The 27,603-nt window shown below is 34.0% G+C and overlaps 1 protein-coding gene across 1 annotated transcript in view; it reads right to left on the minus strand.

The window, feature by feature from the left end:
• The window catches only part of Ca-alpha1T (Ca[2+]-channel protein alpha[[1]] subunit T), a 65,687-nt gene that overhangs the window by 22,502 nt on the left and 15,582 nt on the right, over positions 1–27,603 (minus strand). The window contains exons 4-5 of the mRNA XM_081993999.1: positions 4,464–4,576; positions 3,978–4,212 (exon numbers count right to left, since the gene is read on the minus strand). Coding sequence (XP_081850125.1) covers positions 3,978–4,212; positions 4,464–4,576 — 348 coding nt within the window. The remainder of the gene's footprint in view (positions 1–3,977; positions 4,213–4,463; positions 4,577–27,603) is intronic.

Below are 27,603 nucleotides of genomic sequence, written 5' to 3' on the forward strand. Positions count from 1 at the left end.
CAGTGTCCATCATCCAGTGGCAATCTGCCAGTAACCCTTTTAAACTTCAAATTAGATAATACGAGCTCTAAACTCAGCTGAATTTCACGTTATCAACATTCAGAACTGGCATTGAAATTATGTGGAAAGTCGAGAGGGAGAAATTGAGTGACTAAAGGTCGATAACACACGATCTAGTTAAATATATTCGGTTCTCCAGGAAAACTTCAAAGCGGATCCGACTGCAGAAGTGAAAATTCCATGCTCTTTGATATTTTTCTGTCAGCTTAAGTGGGATCGTCTGGCAAGAAAAAAAAATCAGTAGAACTCGACTTTGCATTTCAGTCACCTGATCGACAATCTGATAATAAAAAAGCAAAAGTTTATTTTTCTACAAACATTCAATAATGATGATTTTTCGATTCCAAATCTCAACGAAAAGTTACCCTTTTGTGAGGAGTTTACATTATCGCCCGTTGCCAACGGTAGCGAGCGATAATAGTTATTTACTTAACAAGTGCGGAAAGTGGTACTTTCTCGCACGAGGCTGCAGTTGACCGAACGACTCAAAACGGAGTTTGGGCAATCAGTTAAGAGGTGGGTCAGACGCTTTCCGCATGTGTTAGGTACAAAATTTTTCTTGCCAGTATCAATTTTCATTAAATTGAACGAAAATGTATAGTAAAATTACTAAAATGAATGTTTGCAAATATGATTAAAAGTGTATTCTTAATTGAGAAATATACAAATATACAGTTATTGTTTTTTGAATTAAATGCATATTTTTGGAAAATAAAATAAAATTATATAAAAAGTAAAGCGCCAGCTGAAACTTTTCCGACTGTAAATACCGAGTGGAAAATCTGAGAAAAAAAAAGAGTGTCAGATGGGCTAAACGAATTTTTCCTTTCAAACTTTCAATCAAGAGAATATTTTTGACGCGCCCGCGTTTTCCCGGATTTCAAGACGTCGAGAAATATTGGAAAACAATGAAATCGAACGAAATGGCAGTAAACAGTCGTAGCTTTCCTAAATCTCTTCGGATTTTATCACTTAATTAAACACCTACAAGGTGTACAGATACATCAAACTATAATTTAAAGAAAAATAAGCATACGAATGATTAAGCCAACACATCGCGAATTTTATAAAAACGTTCCAAGGCAAACTAACGGTTTTAATGTAACGGTAATTTATTATAAAAAATAAAAATTAAATTATGGTCTCCAGCTCATTGGTTGAAATCTTTCGTGACATTGACGTTTTGGCTAGTAGCCAAAAGGAGTACATATTTCTCCAATTATTAGTTAGGTTAGGAAATTCGATTAGAATTCTCTCGACAAATACATCTACCTATAGTTACTTATGCAGATACAAATGACAACCATTTTTAATAAAAACTTTAAAATAAAAATTATACGACAAACTATTTGCAACGGTGATTAACGTGCTGCTCACATATGATTGTGCCGCATTTTATGCTCTGCTTCTAATTTGTATTTGTAAAAAAAGAAACCGTTTGCATGCCGACCTCAGATAACGTTTTAACGACTTTAAATTGGGGCAACATCCCTTGAGGTAAAATTTAACTTGTCCCCGTTAAATAAACACGTTTAACCTGCGGAACGTAAAACACGGCGACAATTTTCATGTTCGTTGATTTAAAATAATTAAACCTTATGTGGATATTGCTATACCGCAAACGTTATTAATATTTTATAAAATTAATTTAAAAGAGTATGTGTACTTATATGCAGTAAAATGTTTCCTATACGGGTGTACCTTTGAGAAAAAAAAATTGCATTATAAAATCAGTCAAAGTAGCTGTTCTGCTATTATAATATGTCATTAGCCAGTTGCTGACATGACCACTTCATTAGATAGTCTGATTGATATTTTTTGACCAACTGTCAAATCATATCACATCTGCGACGGGAAACTATCCCATGTCAATTGTGAAGCTTTACTCTCTTCTTGTTTGGAGTATTGATTTGCATCTTAAGCGACAACGAAAATAAACTCAAAATACAGCTAAAACAACACAACTCATGTCTGAATTTGTAAAAAGCAAATCGATTGCTGGTTTGTTAGCAATCGTTTTTAAGTTTAATTTGGCTCTGATCAAACACATTAGCTCTGATTGTCACATTTAAGCTTGGCTTTAAGCTAAGAATACGGCGCGAAGTTGGAATGACGGTAATCCACTATATAATTATTTTTGAAACAAACAATTTTGCGTAATACTACGTGATGTCATCTGTCAAAGATAAATAACAATTTGGAAAGAGGTTCGGTTAAAAAGTGACCATAGAGGCGGGTAGGTGACTGCGTAAAGCCGTACTTTCTATCGAAGAAGAGGTGTCGAAAGACACCTGTTTTTTTTACAAACGGATCTGCAGACACAGAATGTCTGTGCATTTTTCCTTATTAATCAACTTCGACATGAATGAGGGTAAAGACAAACAGATTCCGTAGAAATTAAGCCGGCTTTACCTCGTGCAAAACGGGTCTCAAGTTTATTTGGGAATATGTATCAACACAGCTACAGGCCTCGAGTCAAGACTGAAACTAATTGTTTAGGTTCGTTATCCGCGACCGCGATGAATAATTTATGGACGAGATAATGGAAACTTGAGCGTAACGATCAACACTGTTTAATTTATGAAAAGACACACCGACTTGAATGAAATCCGGACTTTATAATGTTTGACTTTTCGAATCGCTCTTGAGTCTCGAAGGCGCAATTACGTTAAACGATTTACAGTACGTAATCTTAATTGAATAACTGCGCCCATACACACATACGGTTCCGGAAAGTTTCGAAGAAGAAAACTCGATTGGATTTGTCTCGGCGTGGAGGGGAATTTACGAGAGTTGTACCGGAAGTTTTGTTTTAATTGAATTCAACTCTGTTATATCTCGAGTGGAAATGAAAAAAGTTGTCGTCGTCGGAAATCAAAATTCTCGCCCAGTTTTAAAATGTTTCTTCCGTTCTATTAACCTAATTACACTGGATCATATTGAGTATTCAATTACGAATTTCTCGGAAAAAGTATCTTTGCAGTTGTTTCGCATCTTAAAACCAATTTTTTTGTTTTTGTTTTAAGTAAGATACGACGATGACGATTGATACAGAAGGTTAAAGTTTTTATATTTATTTCGTTTTTCCTTTTAGATCAGTTTTAGGACGTAGGAAACGCTCTTGTTGTTACTCTGTTTAAATTATCTAACAGTTGTATAAGAACAAGTGACATCTGCCAGCGTTTTCGAGTTATTTGTAAAATAATAAAAACAAAACATTTCTTCTTTGTTTTACGCTTTAAACATTTTGAACTGAATTTCCATATGACAAAGGTGGGATGTTATTTGTAATAGTTATATCAAAAATAACTCGAAAATGGTGGCAAAATAAAAAAAAAATAGAAAGGTCAAATTGAATAAAAAATTAAAAAAATATTTTAAGATTTCAATGGTCCACCATAAAAAAGTTCTGGATGGTAAAAGAAGACATGACCTCAAAAAATATATCACCTTGTAAATTCTTATAGCTGTTAGACACGTTGAACAATGTAATGTTTTAAAAGTTGTACTACTTCTTTTTCAAAGTGTCATCTTCTATAAGTTTAACCTAGTTAAATTCTTAGGTGAGCTCCTTCCAATAATTAAGTTTTTTCAAAACAACAAAAAGAATTACAAAAGTTTATACAAAATATTTAAAAGACTTTCTTAGATGAAGTGCGAAATTTCAAAATTATTCACACAAAATCAACGGTAAAAAAACGGAGAATATGACAAATCGGCGCGACAAAGATGGAGAAAAATATAGTAGATGATATGTGTCTAAATAGATCAGGGTTTTTGCTGACCAATTGTTAAATAGTCAGATCCGCTTTGGCAGAATGACACACCATCTTTGTCAAGCTCCTCTTATCGTTGATTTTGCATGAATAATAATAAATAACTTTATAGTAGCCCAAAAAAACTAAAGTTATTCTTACTTGGTATCCTGTTGATGGCCCGTAATGGCCTAAGAACCCGTATGGTTCTAACAGGTGACAGGTTCAGATTATTGAAATTGGGTAAAGCATATTCGACTGCTCCCGCGATGACGATGAACAGGTCCAGCCTGTTCCAGGAATCGGCCAGGTAGGAACCGCGACCGTAGGCGCCCATCGCGATTATTTTTATTGTCATTTCCAACGAGAAGAAGGCGAATATGAAATCATCAAAGGTCTGAAACGAACAAGCTCAATCATTATACAAAACTAGTTAACGGTTCAGAGTCAGAACTAGGGGCGTTATTAACTAATCTAATTATAAACAAACTTTTCCGTGAGTGGTAAGTTTTCAGTTCGGCAAAGCATTTGCAACAGAGAGTTTTTATCAGTTTTTTTGCGACCCATTTTCCGTTTCTATGCGGACAATAATTTTCCCGGTGAAATATGACGACGAGCTTTCACAATAATAAAATGATGGGAGCTTACCTGTAATATCCTGCATCTGGTGGTGACACACGGATCCTTATCCACACAGGGCTGGTACATTCCCAACGTGATGCAATTCAACAGGATCACCATCATGGACACTCGTTCGAACCATGTGATACATAGTTAAGGAAATATTTTCTATTTAAAATTTTTCAATGCATAATTTTTTTATTTAGACAATGAGTTATAGTAGATTTGTCGTAATTATAAACGCATCTAATTCCTTTAAAAACTTGCTTAAAAAGCAATTCCAGCTCGGATTAAAAGCTAAAGATGCGTCATCGTGTCATTAGTTTAAATCTGGTCGGATTGTTTCAAAATGGCTGTACATTTACGAATTATATGATAACGTAAAGTCCATCATTGGCTAGGCCGCAACACCATGTTGCGGGTAATTAGTTATGGATTACGGTCGTTTAATTTACCGCTGATACTACGTCAAAAGCATAAATGATGCGGAATTGTTCATTAGAACTCTAAACAAAATAATTTTATCTCCCCTTATTCCGTTATTTTATTTACAGGATTTTTGGCAATAACTTGTTCGGTATTTAGGTTGTTTCAGGCAAATGATTTTCCAAATTTCTTATAAAATTAGTTACTTTATCAAATTAGAATAACTCAATTTTACATAATGTGGGAATTTAAACACAAAATACACGCGACTATCAAGTTAATTTATGTAAATTGCAATAAAATTTTCCCTACATCATTATTGATCCGATCAGATTATCAATCGCAATACAATTCCCAGTAACGCTTGAATGTTGTTTTATCTTTTTAAATTTACGTCACAAACCGAATTAGCAATGTTATGTTGTATAAATTAATATGGAAAAGTTCCAACTAAATTAATTAATTCGTACTATCAAATCGAGGGTCCAAAAATATAAATAATTCACCCAACAATTTAGGTTTGTTCGACCCTTTCGCTCTTTTGATGCTCCAAAATAGGTGAAATTCCTTAATCCGGATTTGGCTTAATATTAGTGGCCCTTTGTTTTTACCGAAATATGCTAATTAATTTTGCCAATTATCCCTTTTCCGCTCTTCGGATCTGTTCGCCTTACACCTGAACATAAACCTAAACGAATTTTATTTATGTTACATTTTGGTCCACATTCCTACATTGCTTGCAATATAGTTTACATGTGTCATTCTCATATATTATTTCTAAGTTATACTGGGTGGACGACTAACCGCCGCAAACCAGTTAATCTAAAAATATTTTGACAAATAACGCTTACTTTAAATGGAACACCCTGTATAGTGTTTCTTTTTTTGAATCTACGACAAGTACTAGACATATTTCATGCAGGTATAATTTCTTAACAGATCATCAATAAAGAAGCTATAAATAACACAATAAAAAATTGGAAGAACGATGATTGGACTGACATTGAGGGACAGGACGAGAAACGAGGATCTGCGAGGAAGAACCGGAGTGGATGATATTATTGGGCACATTTCTACGACGGGACACATTGCAAGGTTGACAGACGAAAGATGGACAGAGAGGATTCTGTAATGGAGACCTAGAGCCGACAAAAGAAGCAGAGGAAGACGACCGACACGCTGGACAGATGATATAAAAAAATATCAACCAACTGGATCGCTCCAGCCTATGTTCAACAATGGATAAATATGAATATGAAATTTGACGGTGTGGTCAGATTTTAACCTCAAAAACTGAATTTTAAAAAGTGCAAAAAGTCAGGTTCACCCTTATTTTTTATAACTTTATCTTGTTCCCGTCTAAAGTTATGTTACTTATTACATTATCTGTTACTGTTAGCAGAACAAAAATCTTTTAGTCATAGTCATTATCCTTTAACACAATTATTTCACTGGTCATTTTTGCGGCTGCCATTGGGGCCTTTCGCCATAGTGGCTCCTAGAAATTAGCTGCTACGTTTCCACTAGTAAAAGAAAAGTCAGTGGCTTAGTGACAAATGTGACTTATTATTTTCGAGGATGACTTTAGACACATTAAGGCGGGGGTTTTCTAGAGGTGTCCGCATGACCCGAACAAAAAGCAGACCAAAACACCAAAATGTTTTTTTCTATGATTTTGCCAGGTGATTTCAAATTACAGTTCACTCTCGGATTACGTGCATGAAATCGGTATGTCGAGCTAATTTTCCCCCGAAAACACTTTTTCAAGCGTGAAATGCGCCCGTAAATTCCTGACATGGAGTTGCACACCGAATGATAAATGTCCTCGGTTCAAGATGACAGGTTACGCGTGAATGAATGTACGTACAATGCTGGAAATTTGCACGAGAGAACATAAGCCGCTCTTTTTGTTCCGTTTAACTGTATTTTTTGTTTGGCCACAAGCACGACAGCGAGTTATACGAAATAAATTTCCCTGGGAGAGAAAGGAGAATGCCAAAATAATTGAATGCGTTGTGTGAGTTAGATGGCGGGCAAAGTTAAGAATGATCGTCTGTAAATCCTGTTCGGATTAACTCGCGCCATAAAATAAACTATCTTCTACTCACTGAAGCGATAAAACAGTCGAGGACCTGATGTAATATGTCCCCGAATCGAGAGTCATTAATTGTGACGCCTATCGGGACTTTAACCGTGTTGTTCACCCTGATCTTCTACTTAATATTATCCTATCGAATAGTTGAAGATATTGGGAATACAGCTAATGGAACATTGTGCATTATGTCAGTCTCTTTAATTGGCTCATAGACGTGTTGATAAAAGTTGATCGTAAATCATTTACACATAGGTATATTGAAGTTGAAGTTTTACTCTGTCTTTTAGTAAACCTTAACACAAAATTTGCAGTGTTTTTAAATGTTCTACCCTGAGTTTAATACTGAATAAAACGCAAAACAATTCTTTCTCTCTTTCTTGTTCCTTTCTCCTCAAACTTTCCACAGATTAATCGACTACAACCCTTCCAAACAATTGAAAACCGCCACGGGTTATGTGCTTTTGTCATTCTTGATAAATACTCCTCGAAAGGTTTTTATCTCTGGCAGCCCCTTTCATCTTTCGATCGTAATGAGAGCCTCGCGTCTCGGCAATTTTCAAAAGATTTTCGCTAATTATTTTTTTATACTACTCGCTAAGACGTCAGACTCTAAAATTAATTCGGTTTAATTGAATTGGGAGGTGATAATCACTCTCGCATTTTCTTTAGAAGGGTTATTAATGTTTGATTTTAATTAAAGTGGAATGAAGGAACATTCAAGTGAAAAATAAGTGTACAGTTTGCAATTTTATACATTTTTTTTTTGTGTTTAATTAATACTACTACTATAGGTAAAACTAACTGAAAAGTATTCTTCTTAAGACAGTATAAAATAACTAAATCTATAAGGTAAGAGCCCTTCAACGTTTACCCCTAATTAACTTTACGGGTTATATCCAAGTACATCCATCAGTTGATCTCCCTTTAAAGCAGAGATGACTTTATCGAACCCCATCGAAAGGATTTGGGTTGATCCTCATGTATATAACGTGTAGAACAAATAAAAACAACAATAAAATCTTAGGGTAAATCTCTACGCTGGCGAGAGGGGTGGGGTAAAAGATAATAAATGGAGGTTTTGTCGTCAAAGGGGCGCCGCAGAAGGTAAATCGAATTTTGATTATGTCTTGGATGATCCCTAATGCCGTTCGCGTGCCCTTGAGAGATACGAAATCTGGAAATTGATTACGCAAAATCGAGTTTGCATACGGTTGGAGAGAGTTGTTTGTTCCCGCTTTTTTCTCCGGAATTGAAATTTTTATTTTGCATGAGAATCGTTCCGCACAAGTCAGCCGAGATGATTTGCTTTCTGTCGCTGATTATTTCGTTTTACCGCAAATTTTCCCGACGTTAATCTTGATTGTATTATTTTATCAAATTTACGGCTTTACAATTCAGGCTAATCCATAAAGCCATGTTAACCGAAAAATCTTTCAAATTTGTTAACTCAAGCATTATTTTTGTTAACTAATTTTGCAGATCTTATGACTTGTAATTTTCTGTTGACGAGTTACGTAACCAGTCAAAAAATTGTATGTTTTCATGAATAGGATTTCGTCTGTAATGCTTGTGGTTGTAACCTTGCAACATTGTAATTCAATTTACGCACAAATGACTCTGTAATGTTGGTTTACGTTTATGTTTCCATGGCGGAAACTGTGATTTTGAGTCCTAGAGTAATCAAAAACCTTTACGGCCTCAGGGCAAGAAGCGGTAAAATTACAAAGCCCGTCGTCTGACTTTTCCATCTAACGATCATTTGTGCGTAAAGTGTTGTACGTACCATGGGCCGAAAGGACTACACCCTTGACCGAATAAAGACTCCGGCCAATGGCAAAATTTTATTCTTTCAGCCCTTGATACGTAAATAACTATTTTCAACTTGTTTACTTTCACTTTTGTAATTTATATTTAATTAGCTTTTCAACTTTGTATTTGCAACTTTTGTATGACCTGTTTTCCTTTACATATTTAACTGTCAAGAAAACGTAGCATCGAATACCACTGTATTCGGTTTTGTCCGGGTCCATTCAAATTCGAATTTTACGGCTCCCATTTTACTTCCGGTTTTATTTATTCAACTTCTTGGGTGAACAGAACGAAGAAGACGTCCAATAAAAAGTCGTATAGACCTTACCCTGATGTGTGTTTGCACTAACAACATATTCTGAAAGTTTAGGTACTTTTCGACTTTTCTTTTTTTTTTTTGTTGAAGAAAGGGTTGTCTTGCTTTTATGAAAATAGGAAAGTCAATATAAGTTAATGATTGTCTACTCTCTGATTCAAGTTTCTAGATTGGAACAAGCTGAATAAGTGAGTACGAAAAGCGGGGGGAGTAGCGACATGTGTAAACTCTAGAGCGTATTGATTAAGAGCTGTTGCAATTTGCAACAAATTTGAACTTTCGATTAGTACAGCAAACTAGGTGTGGGCATCGAGGTTTAGTATAGTACAGTAGTTTCAAGAAAATTCTAAGTATATATGTATATTCTAATATTCTTGTGTTAATCGTTAGCCAACTTAGCTTAGTTTTCATTTTAATTGGGATAGTGTTTGCTAATTGCAGACAGGTAAAATTGTCACGCTATTAAAAATTATCTATCACATTTTGATAAGTTCAGCTGGAAACGTAGCGGAACGAGTAATAACTCCGAAGATCATTTTGATTTACTCCCGGTTTTCCCATAGGAAAGCAACCAGGCCAGATTCGGACTAGTTTACGTTCGCCCGCCTCAAAATATTGCCAACTTCGCTCGTTTCGCATTTCCCATCTGGCTTTATGAACAATTTATATGCATCGATACAATTAATTTTGTCTAGGTGTCTGTTTTGCTACAAGTTTTATTAGAATGGTGCCACATCATTAACTAATCATATTTCAGTATTTTATTAATTAGTTATTTCTGCCACTAGTGTGATATGAGCATTTTTATAGTCACGAGTAGAAATATTGTCGAGGTGACCGTAGACCGAGTTGTCGTTATCACACGAGTCCATTAATTTGCCATACCACACTGGTAATATACCGGGTGACCAACTAAGAATGCGAGGTAGATCTAAGTAGTATCTCTATTTATATCCACTTTAATTAATCACTCAACACAACTGGCATTACAAACAGTTTCATTGATTCATCATCAGTAAATAAAGTAGTATTATTCAAATAGCACGCACGTCGGCAGTTTGATTAACTTATTTCAATCGGAATTCTGGCCGAGACAGAATGTAATATGGCCGACCTAAACTGAGTCTGACACATTATAAATTAGTCGCTTTAGTGTGTGTGTAACCAAGTTTTCAAAAGCAATAGAGGAATTTAAAATTATACACTTCCACAAAAATGAGACGATAACTTATACTTTAGATGTTCATAGAGGTATAAACAATTTTTCAGTGAAATTTATGACCGTGATTTGTAAAGCGTGGAATACGATTTTAATATATTAAAATGAAATTTTTTTGGTTAAGTGTGGCAATCTAATCAAATTGATATTGTAATAGCTGATTACACTGACGAATTTTCAAAGTCATCGGCCAGAAGTAGATTAGAACATAGTCTGTTCGGATATGACTCACCATTCTGCATAATATTTCTACTTTATTATAGGTGCTTGATAAATAATATAGTTTTGACTCTTATTTACAATATACAATATACAATACTAATATTTACAAATATTTTGAGAAATCCTCAAAGTGGTTTAAAGCGTAGTACGTTTTCCCAGGCAGCTCAAAACAAAATAAATAGCTCTTTTGTTTTCTCCCTCGATAAAATGTGTCGCCAACAGGTGACAAATCGAACCGTACATTTCTTTCGATTACGGTTTTCTGTTCCTATATTATTTTATATCAACATAGAGCTCAAACTCGGAAATTTCAAGTGCTTTAAGTAATTTTAACATTTCTCATAATTTTAATTTGGAGCTTTCGAAGATTACAGATTGTTCCAATTCTATATATTAAAAATAGATGACCACTTATGCAGAAGAAATTTATTAAAAAAAAACAATAATATTTTAGCTCAAAAAAGTTGTATCCGGTTGAAAGTTAGTCCCCTTTTTAAACTGCTTACTTATTTATATTTTATTTTAACTCTAAACGCTTTATAAAAAGTCAGCTAAAATAGGGGTTGAATGCTTTTTTTTGTTAAACGGTCCGAGAACGCTTGAAAATAAAACAAAATATTTTGATGCGAAGCCTGGAAAAGGACGGAGACGGGTCGGGGGCGCGTTTGAATTATTGATGAGACCGGCGGCTTTCTCTTGTGCTTACTTACTTATTTTTCGGAGAAGGGGTGAATTTTTTACCTCGACGTCCGGGTTGACTTGGCCAGAAAAAACATTTCCACCTGTCGGTTGAATTTCGAAAAATGACCTTCCTTTGCATTTTTTTGCTTGAATCCATCATTTAGTAAAAATGTTAAATTTTTCTGTGCATTGACAACAAAATGGAAAGGAGTACTAGTTAATTCCAAAAAAAAAACAAGATTTAATGTTATTGAATCATTTCCAAGGCTGTAATGTAAATAACTATTTTTTTTTTTATTTCAAGATTCAACTCTCAATCATTTTTGAGTATGCAATATATTGCTATTTATTGAAAAGATGAGGGTCAGTTGTTCCGCTAATAAAAACCAGTTTTTATACTAAAATTAAAAAAAATTCTAACTACTTTTGTTTCAAAAATACGAGGGTTTTTTTGAAAATAATGTTTTTTGAACTACCTCTAGCTCCGTTGCCATTAAAGATATCAAAAAAGTAAAAGCAGTTTCTGATAGTTAGTTTTAAATAGAATCGATTAGCTTTATTATTATAATTATTGAATATTTTTTGTGACAAGCCGTATAAATAGCATTGAATGTTTTGGGACTACTTTTTTAAAGTTTTGAATTACTACTTTTTTGTCTGCCACGGTTTCTAAATTAACTGATGAAACAAAAAGTTTTTAAATTGAACAAAGAATATGGATTTTTCGGAAAAAAACCATCAGCTTACCACAAAAAAACTTAAAATTTTCAAAAAGTACAATGGTACTATTTTGTTTGTTTGTTTGTTAATGAAATATTACAAAATGTTAATGTATAATAATGGACTTTCTTTCTCAAAAAACTTTAGACATTCGGTAATATAATGAACACAATTTGTCCATTATTATTAGCCACTGGGTATACATATTTAAATTAAGATGTTAATAGGTGATTAATGACCAATAATTGGTTTGAATTAGTCAGGTGTGTTATGAAGGGCAATATTGCATTAAGTGCTTCGGCGTCAAAGGAACATCCAAGTGCATCTCCCCAGCTTGTTAATGATAATTATATTGGAGCGTGACAGTTCTGGACAATTACGTACTCCGAATTAATAATAATTATATTATGTTGTTATATTGACCGGTATTTGTGTTAAGTACGGTCGTTGATTAATAATAATTTAGATGGAACGCAGAAATTAAAGCGAAAACATTTCGGACATTAATTTTAAGCAAAATTGCCCCATCACCAAGAAAAGAGATTCCTTTTCGGAATCCATTAATCTAAGCGAGTTCATTATAGAAACAACGCGAAAAAAGCGTTTCTGGGTTGTTTCAAACTGGTTTTTCCTGAAACTTCAAAATTACCCATTTAGTTTTCTTTGATCAATTCACGTAGCCAAAGCTTTGTTTTCGTAGGTCTTAGCCATTGATCCCACGTACATAAGCTCTGGATTTATTGTCTTTATCCCCGAGCAGTATCGGTTAGAGCTAATGAAAAAAGTTGTTTCACTCCAACGATTTTTCTTTTATAACAAAATTACGGAAAATGTTAGACATAATAGTTAAGCAAAACTTAGCGTCTAAAAATCTGATTTGTTAACACTTTCAGAGTGACCGAGAATAAGAATTGCATAAAAAAGGACTTACCGGTACGCTGTACGATATGATTTGTGTTTTTTTTTAACCTTTTCGCTATTCTTATGGTCGATTGCACCAACGTATTTTTAAGCACCCTTAATCTATAAGTAGAGTTGTTAATCAAAACGAAATTTAACAAAGCAAGCTAAAAAATATGTCGATGTATTCAATCATTAAAGAACTTAAATTATCGAAAGTATGCACACGTACTCGTAGTAATATATGAAATACTTACTCCGTATATTTCTTTGAAAAGTGTTGTTTAGCAAATCACAAATAAGGGCTTACACAGCCGAGATATAGGGCATTCCAAACGATGCGAAACCAAAGGGCCTATATTCGAGTTGACTCATCACGTGCATGCCTCTGTTGTAAAGACGCCATTTTATCGCACTCAAAATGCATTTTAACTTGTGCCAAACTCATCTCTCTTTCTCCCTCACGCGAAGATGAATTTGAACAAGGGATTTTGCCTTTCGCTGCCTGAACTAGGCCTAAGTTTTACGCCATTTAACGTGGTAAGCCCTCGTCGTCGTTTCGTGCTCCGTTTGTTTCCACGACAGAACAATGAGCTGTGTAAAACTTTTGCCTTCGATTTTATGTATAACTGTTTATTTATTTTCACGTGAAACTTAGGAGTTCATTTATTTTTTTTGATTCTTCTTCAATATTAGACACTATTTAGTTTTGCTCACGGTGAAAACAGTGACTTATTCGAAATGAAAAAATGAAAACAACTTCAAAATTCGAAAACAGTTAAAATATCCAAAGCTCCAAAGCGGGAGAGTGTTTTCATTGAAAAATACGACGGAACTCTGGTGATCTCAAGATCCTGCAGGAAGTAAAGCTTCTTGAAGTTGCTGTTTGTAACATTGTGCAAAATTTCTACTCCTATAAAATACCTTTTAATCACGAGCATTTGATAATGTTTAAGTTGCTTTGTAAGTGATGAGATTTATTTGTGAGGGCACTGCATGTTTGGTTCAAAGTGGTTCATTTGAGGTACTGTTTGAAAATGTTTCAAATCAGAACGCATATTTACAATTTACATGCACTTTGTCGGGTGGTCGGATAGACTGTAGTGTCATTTTACTCTTCGACTTACATTTGGATCAGAAGAAAACTTTTCTGGGTTTTCCAAATCTTGTAAAAATAAAATTGTGTGAATAGTTTATTCTATGTACCGTATTATATGTATATTAAATTTATTAATTATTCCTTATTAATATTAAATTTTTCGTCTAAAGAGGAAATTTGGGAAAATTCATGTATTCTGCAAAAAAAACATAAATCCGAGTTCGGAAACCGAGTTCTGGCCTTTATGTTTCGGACATGGAAACAACATAATATACTTACGCCTCAAGCCGAGTTAATACGCCCTGGCACGTTGCCCGGATCTATATATTTTCTTCGAAAGAACCAAATCAACTGAATTTTCTTTTAACGTAATAAATTAACTGAAAATTCCACAAAAACCGTAACTTAATATAATAAATATTAAAATATAACATTAATTAAGACAAAACGTAGTTTGTAATCGATCCTCCTTAATTGTTAGCTCTCTTTTTAGTTGTAACATGCTACTTTTTACCCAATTTCTGCGATAAATGCTTTTATGATATTTAGGAAAAAGTTAGAAAGTGGAATATTTTACTTCTTAAAATCCTATGCTCAAGATAAACTTCTCTCCGTCATTTTAAGAAAGCTATTCAACTTTCGTAGAGTTTATGTGGTTCGTTACATTTCCCCATCAGAAACGGCAAAGTGTGAGAGTAATGTCGAAAGGGAGACATCCGTATACCGAGAAAGTTCATTTTAGACGTGCATAACGAGGCGTCCGAGTAATTAAGACGTTACCCCAAACCGAAAGGGTAATTAGTCGGAAATTCTAACTGGTAGATTGGTAGATAAATCTTAAAGTGCAAATTTTCAAAATCAAATTCTAGTCGTAATTCTCTAGATTATGAATATAGTAACATCAAAACTACTCAGAACAAATTAAAACAAGTCAGCAGACTTTTAAAAAGTTTTCCTTATCTAAATTGCTGGCTGGAAAAGTCTCGAGTAAATTCCATTTGGATTTTAAAAATCTTATTGTCTCAGGACTCAAGACTGGAAACTCCACAAAGTTCATATTTACGTTTACATAGTTTCGCAAAATTAGTTTGTCTTGAGTGCGATAGTGTTATATCCGAGAAAAAATTAAGTTTCGCTAGTTTAGAAGTTATCTCTTCCAAAGTGTTGTTAGTGTAGCTAACGGTCAGGGTCAGGCTAAGAAAATACATGGATCTAATAAGATTCACAGTAATTTACTCTTGTGAAAAGAAATAACGCTGAAGTTTAATAAGTGTAAGGTGCTTAATTATTATGAAAACAAAACGCTGTTGCTTGCACAATATTCATGTTTCGTTAAGGCGTGATTTACATACGCAAGTTCGTAAAAGTAAAAAAAGGCCCTTGTTAATTTTTAAAAAGGAAGGGCAAAGCGGGTCGGATGTTTACCAATAATATTTCCAGGCCTTTTGGAGATTACACTAATAAGGAGAATACTTTTACGCTTTGAAATTAATAAAATAAAGATATTCACTGTTGTCTGACTTCCTAAACAGAAATACGATAGTACAACAGTGACCTAATGGAATGTCCATAAACCAGTTGGAAATCGTTAACAAACACACACCGTTGTTTACTATTTGGCACAAAGGCAAAGGAACTAATTGATGATCTGCCAGCGATATTCCTTCTCGAAATCCCAAATATTGTTTCGCAATAATACCGCAACTCTAAAGTTTTGATTTAGTAGACTCTTAAATTCTAGTTAAGCCGTATATAAGGGATAAATTGCGAGACTTTTATGCCCGGCTAAAGTATGCAAATTTGAAACATTTATATTTTCCCGCAACAGGTTTTTGCAGCCCCTCCTGGATTTCCTATTATCTTCGTGCCCCAGATAATGTTTCGGATCGTTAAGAGGACAAGCGTGGATTGCATTTACTGCTCTACAAATTCAATATTTCAAATAATGCTTATGCAAACTTTTCAAACCAAAATCTTGTTTTAGAAGTAAAATCAAACCACTTGATAGAAGACTATAATTTACAAAAACTTTTTAAACGACAAAATGGTTGGTTTTTCAATTTAAAAGGTTTCTGCAGAGTTTGGCATTCGCGATTAAAATAATTTAGATTTTTTTTATACTTTGATTAATACATACAACCTCGATGCGGGCTGTAGAAATTTGGGAAGAATACATGCTGTTGCTTGCAGAGTGATTCTGACTGACTGCCCTCTAATGACTGTCTAGCGTTGAGTTTTGCCCCTGCAAATTCTATCTCGTGAACTTTAATGATTCCGGAGATAATGCGGAAAAACTGTATGCAACCATAAATTTGGCGTCTTTTAAAAGTCAAACAGTAAAAGGTTTCATTTCAGTGTTGAATAGTTTGAATTACCTTATAGTCTGAACTATCTACCGACTTTCTAACTCTCCTAACTTTTCACCTGCCTGAACCACTGATTATCAATGCAAAAACATCTAAATTATGTTATTAAAATCCAATTGCTTATTCAAATTTTGATTCAAAGCATACTTGATCTTGGTTGACTAGAACGAATTTGTTAAGAATTAAGGCAGTGTGGTTCAACTTTAAAAAGAGAGAAGATATTTCTTTTCTACACATAAATATGGCATTTAGAGTACATAAAATGACATTTAATTATAGTTACAAAAATGTATTGATGTTTTGATCAGTGCACACAATTATCTGACAATCTATCATGCAAAATATCTAGCAACAAATCATTCATATTATAAAAATATGATATTAACTGACTTAATAGAACTATAAAATACACTTGTTTAAATTTTTTTGTAAACCACGTATTCTTGCTAACCTCTTAAAAGTCTTATAGTGATGGCTAGTGTCTCTCAGTATAGGCAAATGTAATAATGCCCGACGAATGAAAGTGACTATGATGGATGTCTTCGGACGGCTGTTTTAGACAGAATCTCTTTTTTCAGTGTATTTCCGAACATCGGCTTCCATATTTTATTAATGTGTTTGATATGGAAAGGAAAAGAAACGATGACTCGGTCTCTTCAGCATGCAAATAACGATTTCAGAATATATTATAATTTTCGAACCGTGACGGTAAATTTTATTATAAAGATTGCCGATTTTGGGTGTGTGTGTGTTGTAGGGAAAGATAGATGAGGCGGTAACAGGTGTTTACGGTCGGAGGAAAGGCAAAAAAACCCTAGCCTAGGTCGTTAACGCAGTTGAAGAACACGAACGAAATGATTGAGTTACGCTTTTGAGTTAACCTTTAAGACGAACTGAAGTAAAGGGGAGGAGAAGCACAATAAGCAAAACAACAATACAAAACTTTCCTTGATGGTCGTCTGGAACTGACAAGAGAATTGATTGCCACCGTCGATTCTGCAAAATTATACAGAATGTTCTAATAAATAGAAGGTCGGTTGATTTTACACTCAGTATTTCTTATCAATAAAAATTTTGTATCAAAGTATCAAATTACTGATAACAGGAACCCTTAGTAACGTTTACTACTGTGAGTACGACTCAGTTTCCAACTCAATTTTAATGATAACGAATTAATTCAAATTCTTTTGCTGTAACGTCAATAACGGCATCCTAATTTTGTTCGGTTTTGCGGTGTATGTCTCTCTGACTAACTTGTATGCCGTGTTTGCGTTTTTAAGGTATCTCCCCTTCAGCAATGTAATTATCTCAGTTTGTCAGGTACTCTCGAGCAACCCCTTTATTTAATGAAGGAGTGCCTCCTCGAAAATCCACGCTAACATCACTGCTGACATGTGAATATTGTATCACTGATTAGTTTTAGTACAGTTTCAATTTAAAACTTTATAGAAAGAAATGTAGAGGTTAAACCGCATCCTCGATCTCTTAAATCCCGAGACTTGTTACTTTAAAAGTTTTAGAAACTTGACGAAGTTCAAAATAGCGAATAATTTATTTTCTGCGTGAACAAATTTGCCCTGACATTTTTAGTCCTTCGAATGAGACTGAGCGAGAAAGAAATTGGCGTGTGGCGCTGAGGGTGGTGAATATGAAAAGTTTGGCCTTTTTGAAATAAGCGAGTAACTTTTTATATTTGTTATTTTTGAGGGATCTGGCAAAAAAAATAAATGTGTATATATCGTATATAGGTGAGAAAATTTCAAAATAAAATGTTCGCCAAGGAAAACCAACATCTAGGTATTGAATCAAGCTATAAGACTGACTTATTTAAAACTGAGTTTAAAACCAACATTTTGCATCAAATTTGCAGGGCAGAAACGGTTACAATTTGCACATTTTTTATTACTACATAATAATTCTGTTTTAGCATACATTGAATAAATTTGATCTTTTATTATGTTTTCCAAAAATATTCAGTAATTTTGGTGTTTGTGACCAACATTTTTTTAGAAATATTTGCAAAATAGCAAAGGTCCGCCTACATTTCGGCTTTTCTTAATTCAGAATGACTCTCCTGGAACACCTGGTATACGTTTGTCGGTAGAGTGACGGAACCTCTTATAAGTTAAAATTAAAATTAATGCAGTCGCCACTATTTAGACCGAAAAAAAAATTTAATTCAACAAAAATTGAACACCAAATATCAAAGGATTTGACCTTTATTATCAGCCTTTTATGGTCAGAAACTAAGAGAGTTTAAGCCTCCTCTAAAAAAATATGTAGGGCACACGACAAAACCTTTGATTTAACTCCAGACTCCAGGCAAGCAGGTAAAACTGGATCAATATACATATACCTGTCTCGTCTTTCTGGAATATGAACGGGGGGATTCTCTGGAACGTGGTTCTTGCGTATGAATGTTTCACGGTCTCACTAATTTTTTGCCCGGCCCTATCTATACCGTCGATTTAAAATATAAAATAACCTCAAGATGGTGACCAGGCACAAAGAAGCAGGAAAAACAAAAGGAAAATTAAATTACGGCCCGCGTTGTTAAAACGCGAGTTTTAGGGACCGGCTGGCGTTCGCCCATCCATTTTTCCTTTTTCAACGGGCCTTCGGAATTCTGAAAAGTTTTACGACATAAATTTTATTTTAAAGCGACAATTATTAATACTCTATCACATTAAATGTTAGGTTCTTTTACTGCCAAACATCTGTTGTTTCCACATTTAGAATGATTGAACCTGCAAAAAAGTCAGTCATAATGAATTCCACTTAAAAATAATCTATTTTTTACCTGAAGTACCTAGCCAACAGGTTTATTGGCAGCTGAACGAATATAGAATAGTCAAATTCTCTTACCTAAAAGTAAGCAATGACTACCTAACTAGTCAAAAATAAAAAAAATATTCTTTTTATTTAAACTTTTGTCTTATTTTAAATTTAATTTTGGTATCTATTAAACTAAAAAGGCTAGATTAGTTGCAATAATCCCAGAATTTATAACGTATTAAACTCAAAATGGCGGATCCGAATAGTCGGCTATTTTATCATCTCTGCATACGACCGATAAACGTCATAATTGGTAGTAGTGCACTTTATTTAAGTAGTATTGCTTTTTAAATAACTTTTCTAACAGAATAAGATCTATAAAGTGAAATATAAACATAAATCTGACAGTGAATATGTATACAGGGTGCCAGATATTCGTGTGTAAGTAGAAATCTCCATACTTAGATAGGAATTTATGGCACCCTGTATATGATGTCAACAATACGCAATTTTAAAACTCTTATCCATAGTTGCTGTAAAACAGTACCAGTAACCTTAACTTAAAATCGCTAGTTTTTTGAAAACAATAAACAAAGTAGTTCGCATTATCGTAAAAACAAAAGGTAATGCTGTAATAGTTATTTACATTACTAGTGGGAGTGTTGCCACGACGAGGTCGTAGACCGAGTTGTGGTGATCACACGAGTACGTTAATTTGCCATACCCCACGGGTGATGTACAACATTTTATCTACGACCATCAGAAGCAGCGTAAAGTAAGAAGAAAATTCATATTTTGTGCAATGTGAACTATTTAGGAACGTCTCGTATATGCTTGCTACGGGTAGTTATTTGTTACCCTTAAATTTTGTCATCTACGCTGTACTGTTTTGGTGTTGTTGCTATGGTGGCCATTTGTTTCCACATATTACTTAAGCGACAATTTAACAGTGTCAGTCACAAATTTTTTAAAGTGCATTTCGTTATGAACATGTCTGAAGAACTTCCGTCAGATATTGAAGAAGCTGCCGCAAACGTGGTATCTGGCTTGTTGCCTGCCAAGTCAAAGGAGAAATATGAAAAAATGTATCAAAGTTATGTTTAAATTCAATAAACAATTACAGCAGACATTTTCATTTAAAGTTGTTTTATCGCACTAGTGCGATAAAATCGATTATTATCGCACTAGTGCGGTAAAATCGCTCATTACGTAACTCAAAATGAGCTATGTAATGAATGATTACCATGCTAGGAGTAGATAAAATAAATAAATAGCACTAGCTGCTATAAAGGTGTTTGAACCATAATTTGTTTTATTTTAGCGAGCATAAAAGTCTCACTTCTAAAAGAGCAAGATTTCCGGTGGGAAAAAAAACTAACAACTACAATTTTTTGTTTATATAATATCACTATTGACGTTGCTTCAATTCACCGCAAATAACTTTAAATCGAATAAAACAGGAGAAAGAAATCGATGCACACACCCTTTTAAACCCGACCACGCGTTGTATTGAGACTTTCGGATTTCATTTATACGCTGCTTTAGAACAAACATCCCTTTCAAGGAAACCGACAGCGAAAATAGACGGGGTCGGTTTTTTTTTGCGACCGATAACGCGAAAGCTTTCTAACCGACAACGTCTTTGACACACGAATTCGTTCTCTTTTCCCATTTTAAAGTTATCGTTAACTACTGCAATTAATAATTTAAACTATACAAACTGGTTTAGTTTTGCAGCCGACACTGAGGGTTGGTTAAAACTTGAACAAGTTTTATGTGACGCCCACCATTAATTCCCCCAATGGGATATTTCAATGCAACATTAAAGTGTAGTGGTAATTAATTAATTAGTTGTTTAAATTAGTTACCGACACGTAATTTCGCCGGCAATTAGAGTCACATTCCTAACGATAAATTACGCTCGCACCATTTATATGAGCAAATCAAACCGCATTTAATCGCGTTTCGGGTATTATAAAATGTCCATCCTCCTCTCCGGATTTAACGCTACTCGTTTCACTGTGGATAAGTAGCTGAGTAGCACCTATCAAAAACAATACAGGTTTTGAATGACAGGGTGGGCGAACGCTTTCGTACCTTTAAGACAAAGTAGTCTAAATGATGATGAATGGTTTGCTGGGGCACCTTCCCCCTCCCTCTTGAAAGTCGTTTTAGACGTGATGGATTATACTGAAGCTCTGCAAGGAATATCGTATAACCCCGAAGACAAACGCCTATTTCCGCTGTTTTCTTGCATTTAGGGATATTTACAACGGGTTATTGCCCATGAGAAAAATCAGACCGCGATAATGTGAAAAATATGGAAATTTTGGAAAGTTTTATAAAATATTATGTTAGAAGGACGAAAAGGGTGGCTGTTGACGTTGTAATAACGATGAGTTATGTCATCACCGGTGTACACTGTTTACGTCTTACTGTTTAAGTCGGTTATTTCGACACATACGTCAACTGATTAACAGAGTTTAAACTTTAATTAAAATACGAGAATTCAGCTGACAAGATTACGCCCCGCACAGGCGCTAAACCCAGACTAGTCTTCTTTTATTATACAGTATTGTATTACTTTGAATTTATTTTAGTTAACAAATTCTTTAAAAATGCGAATGAGTTTTGTGCTTTTGGATTTACATAAATAACATTTTGTAAATAAAAAGCAATGTTACCTAACCTAAAGAATTTAAAAACAGACGTTTCATCATTCAGCAAATTTTAATACTAAATTAAACACTTGTTAGACATTATTATTAATTATTAAAAGTTTTGAAACTTTAAAATGACATATTATTGAACTCAAAATGTGACATATAAATTTGTGACACCGTGCGTAGCAAATAAGCTAATAAGGTGTTTTTCTTGAAAATTGGCGCTCGAGCTAAAACAGTAATTTAAAAAGCCGTTACAAACGTGTTTTTTATCGTTTAAACACCGCGACAATTACAACACAATTAAATGCTTGTATGTAGGTAGAATGCAACAAAAATCTGATAAATTTAGGTATCGCGTGACTGCCGATTAAATTGAAACAACTTGTTGCCCATTTTTGCCCTCCCCCTGTTTCAAATCAATCGATTTTCCCACCATTTTCGTAAATTAACGAGCACGAGTGTCACGCAAAACGTTTTCAATATACCCAATAAAATGCTCATTTTTTATATTAAAACATAAATATTTCCAGTGAAGGTGTAGCTTATATTTCCAAATTATGTATGTTATTTTATTAAATGAAAAATCCATTCATAACCAAAAATATCTGTATTTTCGATCGGTGATAAATAATCCAAGCAAAATAGAAATTTTCTATAGACATAAATCACTTTGCAATAATGTGGGTACCAGTAACAACCCAGAAACATTAAATAAAACAAAAACAGGCGGAACTTGGCTGCGCCATAATGACATCCTAAATCATTCGATATATTTTTGCGGAAATGGTTTTTGCCTTTTCCGGTGAGTTTTCCTTTTAGTTAAATGAACTGAAGTGTACGTTGTTCCAGTGAGTAATGATCGCCTTTTTACTGAACAGGAGAGCTTGTGGAAAAATGCTAAGAAAATGTAGGACAAAACCCGTTATTTAATCAAAAATAAAATATAAATTTAAAAATTCACTTTTACGTACAAATGGCTCTGTAATGTTTGTTTATGTTTTATCGACAACATCCGTAAAACTGGATTTACCGGTCGCTATAAGAAAAAATTGGTAATTCAATATCGTTAAAACCAACTCGTCTATTTCACCTTGATACTGGGTGATTGCCACACTATTTAGAGGCAATTGAGAGACTATAAATTTATTTGTTCAGGTTCAGGTAGTGAAGAAGACAGAGTTAATTCCGAAAGTGACAGCTCAATTAATTAAGCCAGAGGCGTTATTAAGAGCATTCGAAGTGAAGAAGATCCGCGCGAGGGACAAAACAAAGTTAGCAACCTTTAGACAGTTTAAGTGCTTGCCCCTCAAAGTTTTATGAATATAGTGAAGCAACTTTAGCCTTCACAGTTTGTTTTAACCATTTCAATAAGCGGCGCGCGGCTTTGGAAATGACGTTTTTACGACCGAGCTTTTGATTACCCGGTTTTAATAACTTTCCCGAGCGGCCATTCAGATTAAAAGGAATATTATATTTTACTCCGAAACTTTGTTGATTGATCTACTACTGGATAATACTAGTTGGCTGTTTAAAACAAAAGCAGTCTGCGTAATAGTAAGAGATTGATGCTTGGATGATGGAAAGGAAATTTGCCTCGATAGACTAGAGATGACTAAGCGCAGCCAAAAAGTCCATTATCTCCAAAAAATAGTCCGTTTGAAGGAAATTAGCCACGAACTGATCGAGAAACGCCCAATTAGAAACGGGAAATAACCGTTAATTGACTGCAGCACGAGTTCCATGGTAATTCGTGGGGTCATCCGATACACACGAAGCTCGGCAAATTGAATCTGGGTTTCTAATCGATGAAAAAATGAAAAAAAAAAGCGTTTTCACCAGAAATTGCCAACCTCATTAGATTAGGAAAATTTACGGATATATGCAAGAAGGCTCATTAATGTTTTGTATTACATATTATTCAGAATTACAGAAATACAGTGTTACAAGTCAATTCTAACCGATCATGAGTCTTTTTACAGACATTCTATCGTTTCATTCTATCTTCGTTTTGCTGATACCATAATGTCAATATTACCAAAAAAGTCCAAGAACTCTTAAGTGTGGCTTCCTAGCTGACAATATTATCATGTATTTGGTAATGTAAATAGAGCGAGTAAAACCGAACTTAGTCAATGTCATGTCATCACTCAGATCATGCAAAGGTAATCTTGTAACAGCTTATTAGTAAGTAAGGACAAACAATATATGACAATCGCAACTAAAATTCTTGTTTTAAAGCGCTGAGTTTAAATTCACCACCAGAAACAATAAGGAGATCATGAACTAAATAAAAAATTTAACACAAGTCGTTTCGACTGCATTTTTTTTTATAAATAAACCACATCAACCTACAATAAAATTCATTAAGCTTCCACAGTATAGTTTGTTTAAAGTGATTTACTACAGCAATCCACAACAAACTAGGTTAAAAATCCAGCGCTGAATATTTATGGGAGCCCTTCAGTTCGGAACCGCAAAAAAAATATTACTCCCCCGACTCTGATTCCCTTAAAAGGATTAAACCACGTGGAAAAGCGCCCTCTTTGTTCGGTTTTTGATAGTTGTAATGCTATGATGGCGCCGTTGCGACGTTTTCCAAATCTGATGACTGACGTCACCTGGAAATAATGTTATGTATCGTTTTGGCTGAACGCCATATAACTAAGTAAACTACATTTTTTGATGTATGGAGTAAACAGGATAAATCATTTTCGATGATGGAAAGTGCTATAAGAATAAAATTGTACTAAAACACGAAAATTCAATTTTTAATGAATTTTAATTTACTGGTTTTTATCAGAATATGAGATTTCTTTAAAGATTGATTATGCAAAAACATTGCAGTTGCCAGATTGTTACTTTGATTGAAAGTGATATGTAATTATCCGAGATTCAAGAGTCAAAATCACTTAAAAAGTTGTAGTAAAAAGTAAAGTATAATTCTTTTGAGAAATAGCGGAGTGTTACATTTTGTTAGACAAAAAACTAATATGTTTCACTAAAAATTGAAAGTAAGGTAATTTCTTAAAATTAAATATAGAACCTGAATTATAGCAACACCACAAATACCACAAACTATTAGTGTTGAAACTATACTTTGCAAGACCACTTTCAAAATTCTAAATCCACTTTTAAGAACCGTTTTCACTACCAGAAAAATAAAAAACGTTCAGTAACTCTGCAAATTTAAGTAAAAAGGTATAGCAAAAATATCATAAATGTTGAACTCTACGAACAACTTTGTTTTTTTTTTCCAGCTCTTCAAATAAGCTGATGGGGGTGATCCAAAGTTCCTTTTGAAAGAAATGGAATAACTCAAGAATCGTAGAGACTTAATTTTAGCGGCATTTTAAATAGCATTTCCTGAGCTACAGGGTGACTTAGAATAGATTTAGATTAACTATACTTCAAATAATTTGATCTATACGCGTATACTGGCTAGAACGAAAAGAAAAAATACTTTTTCTAGGTCATTTTGTCACACAGAAAAAGTTAAAATGCCGCAAAATAAAGTTTCTATAATTCGTCGTTTTTGAGATATTCCATTTCTTTCAAAACAAACTTTAAACTGTCAGTTTATTTGAAAAGGTTCATTTATGGCAATTTTGCTATAAGTTTTTATTTAAAATTTTGTGGTTACTGATCATTTTAGTAGAACCACAGCAGGGACTTACAGAGCTGAAAATAATTCCCAACAATTTTTTGTGGCGACATGTATGATGATGCAACAGTCGCGTGTACGTCTTATTGAGACACCCTGTACGACCAATTTGGCACACAGTGTATATAGGTATACTTTCTTAATACTATTACAGATAAAGAAATTTTAGATTTAAGTAATAATATTATGCAAAGTACCATCGAATACGGACTGAAACACCGGGAAATTCTATTTCCGTTTTCCAGAATCCAGCAGCTGGAAACGAAACACCTTTAATAACTGTATAAATTCGAAACAGACCGGAATGGCGTCCGCCTACCTAAATCACATTGACTGTGAACTAATCGCTTTCGAAATGGCACACGGTTGCATAATGAAAATTGTTGATAGAAGGAGAAACAGAGAAAGGACAAAACGTAATAAAACCGCTACTCTGTCTCGCTCACCAGTTCTCGAAGGCTCTATACAAACATTCAACAAATCGACCTTTAATCACGAGTTAAACCGAATAGAGGGGGGTCAAGGACCCTTAGACCCCTCTTGCTGTTCCGAAATTCACGACCCTCATCTCTCGTACCTGTTGCCAACGTTTTATAGGTATTACCTGAATTTTTCATGGTTTTTCCGCTTATAAACTGGAATTCATTTAAATACGTCATGTCTAGAGGGTGGAGGAGAATGAGAACGGTTGAAAACAATTGTTTAGAAAGAAAAAGTGACAAAAGAGTTGTGCCGTAATTGGTCCGTGTACCGCATTCATCTTTATCCACGTCTAATTCAATTATGTCTCTGATCAATTCTCGTTTCCGGTCGATCCATCATGAAGACTTATTTATTTTATTTTTTTTGTTTTTTTTTCCGGATCGAATCAGGCCACGGACTTTTTAAGATAAAATCTTTCGGAAAAACCCTGATTTATGCTATGTTTACGTGTAATTCACTATTTTGTCAAGAATTTATTTAAAAATAATGTATGTGTAAAAGGAAGTAAATAATTAAACATATTATTTTTCTGTATGAAAAAGTTATTTTGATTCTATTGTTAATTTAATTTATTAAGAATATATTAGTTTATCTACGAATCTGCAAAACAAACTATTTGTACTTTTTTAAACATTTTTCCACTGCTGCTAAAGTATTAAAATGCTTAGAAGGGACTCTATAAAAGTCAGTTGGGAAATTATATTTTAACAGTTCTAGGCTTTTTATTCAACCCCCTTGGGTTCACTCCGACTGAAACTTGATTTGATTGGCAACATCACATGGAAATACCAATGGAAAACCCCATTATACACTTTTTTAGTTTTTATATTGTGGCACTAAGCCAGTGTAAAATGTATTGATTTTCTAAATCTGAAAAACAGTGAACATTTGTCATTTTCTATTCTAGCTTTCAAGTGATTTTTCGCTCTTAATTTATACAAAAATATTGTAATTTTGAGATTGCTTAGCAAGCTTATTTTTAGCGAAAAGAACACAGGATGGTTTTTAAATGGAGCAACTTTCCAAAATGTGGTTGAGCCAATCAAGTCGAAATATCCGCTCGAATTAACTTCGCAACATGTGTGTATTTGACTTAAAAGATACCCGATCAAATTTCGTTTTAATGGAGTTTTGATGTTAAGTACCGAAATTCGCGTAGCGTTTATATTAATTACGGATTCATTAGGTTCGTTCAGGCTTTTTTGAGCGGGTTATTAGAGGCTTGCGTTACTAAAACCATTTATCATTAGTATAACTCCTTTGCCTCGACCTCACGGTTAGAACTTCTTACTAGTTTTTTGCAAAAATGATTTATTAAAGTATTCCAGGAGAATGGCAGTTTAAACTGTATTACATACATGAAAGTGTTTGCATCCGCTTTGGCAGAAAAACTGTAGAGGAACATGTAGACGTTCATTACATATGTATGTATAAAATTAACATACAGCAAAGTACAAAGTTGTGATAATTAAATTTTATTTTTAGTCGGAAAACTAAGTGTTGCGATAAGTAAAACGTTCTAGATACGGCAAAATTATTTTAATTGAAGTCGTCGTCGTCGATACTGTTGAACATAAAACTAGAAATCCATCGACACTTGATATTGGGTGTTGAGTAAAACATTTCGAAATCCACTTCTAGTTGATGAACGTGGTTTATGTTCATAATCTGAGTATGTTTATTAGTATTCCACATTTACTGTTTTTTTTACAAAACACAGTTACATTTC

Source organism: Ips typographus, linkage group LG1 (genome assembly GCF_016097725.1).
Source record: "Ips typographus isolate SLU linkage group LG1, UJ_Ityp_2.0, whole genome shotgun sequence".
NCBI classification, from domain to species: Eukaryota; Metazoa; Arthropoda; class Insecta; order Coleoptera; family Curculionidae; genus Ips; species Ips typographus.